Raw genomic sequence first — 7,106 nt, 5'->3', positions numbered from 1 at the left:
CAAATTATTTTTGAAAATAATGCATTCATTAGATTTCTAAGTATGATGACACAGTAGTCACTTAGAAATTCCATATCAAGTATCCAAGATAAAACTGAAATATACTTAAAAGTATAGGGTCTGTATGAAAATGCAAGACACTTATTAATAAGAGAAGAATCTGGTGCCATTCATGATATATTTAACTCCTGTATCCAAGATCCTGAGGCTGAAAATGCAATGATTAAATAAGTGCATTTGACTGTATTAAAACAGTTAACTCCCTTCAATTTTTGATAATCTATTTCCAAAAGGGATTTTAAGTAGCTACTGTTAGATTTGTATTGTTGCTGTTGTTAGGTGCCATCCAGTTGGTACCGACTCATGGCGACCTTACGCACAGCCAAATGAAACAATGCCCGATCCTGGGCCAACCTCACTATTGTTGCCATGCTTGAGTCCATGGATGCTGCCACTTGGCCAATCCATCTCGTTGGGGATCTTCCTCTTTTTCTCTGACCTCCACCTTACCAAACATGATATCCTTCTCCAGTGACTGGTCCCTCCTGACAGTATGTCCTAAGTATGAGAGACAAAGTTTGGGCATCTTGGCCTCCAAGGAGCACTCTGGCTGCACTTCTTCCAAAACGGATCTATTGGTTTATAGCTAGCGAACTTGTATAGGATTTCCGAGGAGTGGCTGGTGAGTTTGGAACCATCAACCTTACAGTTCAAACCAACCTTGTGGTCTAGTGATTATCCTACAGCGCCCTAGTAAGAGGTCCTTTCTAATGTTGCAGAATAAAGAACAAGTATTTGGCTTAACATTACCAAACGAAATTTTGGCAAGCGTAAGTATTCCCTCTTACATCATGGTGCCAAGGCTTTTCTTAGCAAAACAGTCTCTGATCGCTCCTTTAGCTGACGAAGATTCTTTTCTCATCCTCAATATATGTGAGACATACTATGTATGTTGGGGAAAAAGAAACTAAAGTGATTACAGAAACTTCATACTAGGTAAAACTGTGTATCATGTTGCTGCTGCTGTATGCTATCAAATCGCTTCCGAGTCCTAGCAACCCAAATGGGAATGTTGTTATTAATCGATAATGAATGCCGTAGATACTATAATGCTGTTTGTTAGAAGACTCATGCTCCTCCGGCTTTGAAGCGTTTCTCTATTTCCAAACCCTGTTAACCTACAGGCACTGTTGAGATGATCCCACTGAAATACACTGCTGATAGTTAATCCCTTTCCTTCAAGCGTGTACATAAACCTCAGCAAGGAACAATCTTCCAAGCATCTTTTACTGAATCATCAAAATCTTTGCGACTCAAGTTATTTGAAGTGGCTGAAAAACTACTCTTCCTACAATTTTGGTCCGAGTTTTTAGCACATTTATGATGTTCAAACTCTACACTAGACACGTAACTACTAACATAGTCGTAAAGATGCCCTCCAAGATGTCCGCAGAAACCCTAAGAAAAGCTATCACAAGGCCAGTTTGAGACACTTCATAAATGGCCTTCACTGTCCTTTGAGTCAATTACTTCAGTAACATCCGAAGTGAATGCTGGTTCTAGTTAGAATTCGCGCTCCAGGTTCGCCCATCGTTTGAGAAGGGCGTGTTTAAGTGCAGGGATTATTTTAAAGCCCATTTCGTTGCCCCCCTCCCGGGGATATAAGAAACCACCCACTCTATGAAACTAGGCGGGGGAGGGAGGAGTGCTGCATCCAGCTGCCAAAGGAGCGCTCTGCAGGGAGGCAGTTTTCCTGAGTCACGGAGAGGGCGAAAGGTTGGGCCTGTCTGCCCACGCCTCATTTTCATTAGGGACCCAGTTTAAATAAGCAGGGATCACAGGGAATAGGCGCAATGCCCGACATTTCTCAAGGTGGTTCATCAGCCACCTGATTCCCAGGAGACTCAGCATTTCCCGAGAACCGGCTGTCCATTCCGGCAGCTACCAGCCGACCCTTCCCTACCAGCATCACGTGCGCCCGGAAGTACGTGGGTGGGACTTGAACTATCTACGGAAATGACGTAGGTCCCCCATAGTCGCATGATGTGGCAAAATGCAAAAAAAAAAAAAAAAAAAGGAGGGGGTAGGGAACAGCAGGAGGCTCGAGAAAGTGATGAGTACAAAAAAGTAGTCCCTTCGCGTCTTAAATTAACACCCGTGTGGCAGCAGTGAGCGAGGCTCTCGGCGCACTGCGCCCTAAATTCCTGCGCCAGGTAGTACCGCGGCACTCTGTGGAGGGGTACATAAGGCGGAGGGAGTGAGGCAACTTGGGCGGAGTTCTGTAGCCGGGATCCCTCCGCAGGGCTCAGCCGTTTCCGGAGTCTGCGCTGCGCCCGGTTCCGCCATTGCGGCTCTCCCGGCCAGTGGAGCCTCCGCCCCCGACCCGAGCTCTTTCGTCTGTCTGCCAGTTTCCTGCGTCCCCGGAGAGTATCCTGCCGAGCCCAGCCTGCCCCCTCCCCCTTCTCCTCCTCTCCCTCGGAGAGCCCGGGCAGCCGCTGCCCCGCAGCCCCAGTGACAGGAGGAGACCATACCCCCCGACAGCGCCATGGCCCAGATTCTGCCAATTCGTTTTCAGGAGCATCTCCAGGTGCGGCTTGGCTCGGGATGATGAGGGCTGTGGAGAGGGTGGTGGGAAGGAAGGAAGAAGCTGGAGTATAGGCCCAAGCAGAAAGAGTGGTGGCGCTGGGGGGTGGGGGGCGATGTTTGTCTGTACGTGGGATAGATGGAGAAGGGGGCGCTATCTTGGAAAGCTTAACGGGTTGAAATTTTTTTGTGAGGCTTAGATGGAAAGGACGACTCAGAGTGCAAAGGGCGGCGAGACTAGGCCTGGGTCTCAAGACTCTACTACACCTTGCTTCCTGAATGACAAGAACTGCGTGTACTAACTCACCCCCCCACCCCCACTCTCCTTTTTATTCATTTCATTCATTTGGGTAGCTGAGTCGGGGGAGATTCGCTCGTGTTTCTCCTGGAGCAAGGATTCTCAGCACCTCTGGGCCATTGCAGGGCTGTCATCTCCTATGGCTGTCCTCCTCCCTCTCCCCCACCGTGTCTGTACCCTGTAGTTGTGGGGCGGGTGGGTTGAGGAGGAGCGACCTTTTTATTCCTCTCTCTGCGGCTCTCTACTGGGAAAGGCACATTTTCTCGGGGTGGGGAAACGACGGCCCTGTGGCTTGCCTTCCCCGAGGCAGTAGAACAGAAGGTCACCGAAAGAACTAGAGGAGGATAGAATGGGGGAACGTATGTATTTCTATGGGCGGTGTCAGTCTCAGGGTGCGTGGAGTCCAGGCCCCTGGTGGAATTTAACCTTTTCCTCTTACTTGAGTTCTCTAGGGATGGTGTGGTTCTTTGCTCCTCTTTGATTCTAGGAGTTAGGAAGCAGATAATCACAGGTTATATTGGGGGGTCTACTGGAGTCTTGCAGATTGTTATGCACTTGGCGGGAGTAGTTCGTTCAGGATTGCTTGGAATTAGACAAGAGTCCTGAGGATAGAACACACCTGCCTTGAGATAGCCTTGGCCATTTGGTCTGTAATTGGTTTCCCTTTAGTAGGTTCTAGAACCTCTACCATATCTTATCCTAGGGGCAACATACTGTTTGTCTTATCTGGCAACATGCCATGGCTGGGCTAGGCAGGTGATCATTGGAGGGCTTGACTGAATGAAGCCTCTTCTGAGCTTCGGATATTTAAGGTTGACCAATCCTACTTCTACCTGGTTTTCACTTTGGCAAAAATAATTTCATTCTTGTTAACTTGTTTTCTTCCAAAATACTCGACTCAGTCTTCTGAAGAGCTAGTTTCATAAATAATAATAGAGGACCCAGTGGTATGCACATAACACTAATAATAATATATTGGTCGCTTATCCATTGAAGGTCATTTTATTGACTTAGCTCCATATTATTAAAAAGAATCTTTCCTTACGAAGTATCCTTGTTAATAAAAAGGTTTGATATTCAGGCTGTGAGTAATGTAATTTCATATTTCTTTATAGCTATTATCACTTTTGCTTGCATTAACAAATTATTTTCCTTTAAGATTTAAATTGTAATAATAACTTTTTCTATAAAACTAGCTATATGTACTTCCTGCAGTCATCTGTAGTTTGCACAATAACTCATCTGAAGTAATGGTATATACCTGGGCAACAAAACCACCGTTTTACAAACGATTTTAAAACATTAACAGTATGGGCATGGTTAAGTTATTTTTTCATGCTTAGTCCAGTTACTGTGGTTACCTCTGTTAAAAGTGGGCAGTAGATGAATATGTAGCTGTTGTTAAGTGCCATTGAGTTGGTTCTGACCCATAGCGACCCTATATAGGGTTTCTGAGGAGCAGCTGGTGAGCTTGAACTGCCAACGTTGCAGTTCAAATGGCTTTGCAGCCTAGCACATTAACCCACAGCGCCACACCGTGATGAATATTGTTGTAGTTGTTGTTAAGTGCCGACGAGTCGGTTCCGACCCATAGCGACCCTGTATAGGGTTTTCAAGGAGCAGCTGGTGAGCTTGAACCGCCGACCTTGCAGTTCAAAGGGCTTTGCAGTCTGACGCATTAACCTACAGCGCCACACCAGGACTCCATTATGAATATGCAGAGTTAGAAATACTGGTTTGGAGTGTGAGGGGAAAAACAGTCTCCTCACATTAAAATACATCTAAAATACAATCTTTCTGTAAACAAATATCTATAAACCACACACAAGAGAAGCAGCTACAGCGAATGCTTGATTTACATGGCTGAAGCATACCTGTTGCCAGAGTTGATGATGCTTAGAGACCATTAGTAAATCTTATTTTTTGACCTGTGGTGGTTTGAACAATAGCTTTATACTGTTATTAAAGAGAAGACAAGAATTGTTAAGTGGTTGAACAAAATAGAATCCAACCATATCACAAACTGGAAGACAGAATTAATACAGACCTGGTTTTTAAGTTATTTGAAGTTTCTGCAAATACTTGAGTGAAGCCACTTCCTACTCAACGTAATTTTAAGTTTTAAGTATAAAGCAGATTTGCAGATACGCTTGAAAAAAGCAGCCATGCATTTTTTGGAATGATAATTTGGCTGTTGTGACTGTATGTGCCTGTTGATGATTAAATGCATATAGAATCAAATCATCAGCCTCTTCCAGGGTAATACATTGTTGTTGTTAAGTGCCAGAGACTCATAGTGACCCTGTATAGGGTTTCCAAGGAGCAAATGGTAGGTTTAAACTGCTGACCTTGCGGTGCCTCACCAGGACTCCAGGATAATACAAGGAAGCTTCAAAATGTTAGTGGAAAAATGGAATGAAAAGATCCTAGAATTTTTCCACGAAGTTTTTGAAGTGTCCTTTGTATATCCTGACTTCGAATTTTATTTCCTTCTCCCCCCCCCTCCTTTTTTTTAAAAAATTATTGAGGATTATTTTAATTGGCAATTTAGGTCTTTGACCTCTGAGCCTCTCTGCCTGTTTTCTAAGTAGCAGTAAACGTTTTGAAATACTTAGGATAAAAACTTGGAACAGATACGTCCTTGAATATGGAGTTTTACATTGTTACAACTTCAAAAGATGAACTGTAAATGAAATTATTTTTGTAGGCTTAACTTTTAACTATTGGGAGCACAGTGCCTCTGTAGGATAAACACTGGACTGCAAACCACAAAGTTAGTGGTTCAAGCCCATCAGCCGCTCCATGGGAGACAGATGATGCTTTCTGCTCCTGCAAGGATTTACAGCCTCAAAAATCCTCTATAGGGTCGATAGAAGTCTGAACAGACTTGATAGCACTTACCCACAACAGCTTAATTATATTGACTAACTGAAGGATCTGTCAGGTACTGCATCAAATACATGTTAATATTTTTAATTATGGTGGTGTTTTTGTATTGTTTTATTTGGATAGTGGTCAACAAAAGAAGTGCCTGTTGGGGTAAGATATTGCCATAGTGTCAGGTTCTGAAAAAACCTTAGGAGCCTTGGTGGCACTGTGGATTAGGCATTGATTGGTTTGCTAACCACAAGGTTGCCTCTCTGAGGGAGAAAAGGTGAGGCTGTCTTGGCTTACAAAGATTTGCAGTCTTGGAATCCCTATATGGGTAGCTAGCTGTTAGTTGACATCTACTCCATGGCAGTGAATTTTTTTTTTTTTTTTTTAAATATAAACTAGTGGCACAGTGGGTTAATTGGTAGGCTGCTAACCATAGGGTTGGTAATTCAAACCCACCAGCTACTCCTTGGGATAAAAATGAGGCTGTCCCCATAAAGATTAACAGTCTCTGAAACCCTATGGAACAGTTCTAGTTAACCCTATATGGTCACAAAGACTAAACTGTTATCTACAGATCTCATTTTATATGCTGGTTGACATATTCCACTGTATGCCTGGATTGTAAAGTGTCTGTGACTGAAACTTTACACAGTGTTCTTCATCTCTGTCTTTGGCCCGTACATGTAGGCAAGGAGTGTGTGGTAGGTTGCATTGTAGAGATTCTTGCTGTAGTTTTGGTTTACAAAGAAAAAGCAATTTAAAGTATTATTGGGATGTTATGTGCTATACTACCCAGAAGTGACATGTTGGGAAGTATGTCACATTCTACCCTGGAAATAGCTTAGAAGCTTAAGATGTTTCATATTTTCTAGAATTTCCCTACTGGTCAGTTTACTCATTTTCAAGGGTGTGGCTAATTCTTATTGTAAATGTTTTCACTTGATTAGGAAATAGTTTAAGACATGGAACTGTATGACACAGAACCACAGATATTTTCATTTGTAGTGAAACTCTTAAGTAATTCTTAGGAATTTTGGTAGTTTGCTCTTGGAACAATTGTTGTTGTGGTTAAGTGTTGTCTAGTCGGGTTCTGACTCACAGCGACCCTATATAGGGTTTCCAAGGAGCAGCTGGTGAACTTGAACCGCAGGCCTCACAGTTCAAAGTGGACTTTGCAGTCCAGCTCATTAACCAACAACCCACACCACAACTCCCTTGGAACAATATTTTCTGACTATAATTGTTTGTACTGTGGTTTTAAAGAGTTCCATTTATATTGTATCCTCAACTGTTGTTGTAAGTACTGCTGAGTCGGTTCCGACCCATAGCAACCCTGTAGAGGGTTTCC

At 43.5% G+C, this 7,106-nt stretch overlaps 1 protein-coding gene across 1 annotated transcript in view; it reads left to right on the top strand.

Annotated features, from left to right (window-relative positions):
• The first annotated feature begins 2,317 nt into the window (after positions 1–2,317).
• The window catches only part of CLTC (clathrin, heavy chain (Hc)), a 78,125-nt gene continuing 73,336 nt past the window's right edge, over positions 2,318–7,106 (top strand). Inside the window, exon 1 of the mRNA XM_006832373.1 lies at positions 2,318–2,587. Within this exon, the coding sequence (XP_006832436.1) occupies positions 2,546–2,587 (42 nt within the window). The 5' untranslated portion in view covers positions 2,318–2,545. The remainder of the gene's footprint in view (positions 2,588–7,106) is intronic.

This window comes from Chrysochloris asiatica, unplaced genomic scaffold (genome assembly GCF_000296735.1).
Source record: "Chrysochloris asiatica unplaced genomic scaffold, ChrAsi1.0 scaffold00007, whole genome shotgun sequence".
NCBI classification, from domain to species: Eukaryota; Metazoa; Chordata; class Mammalia; order Afrosoricida; family Chrysochloridae; genus Chrysochloris; species Chrysochloris asiatica.
Note: the sequence above shows the minus strand (reverse complement) of the source record. Positions and strands in the feature narration are given on the sequence as shown.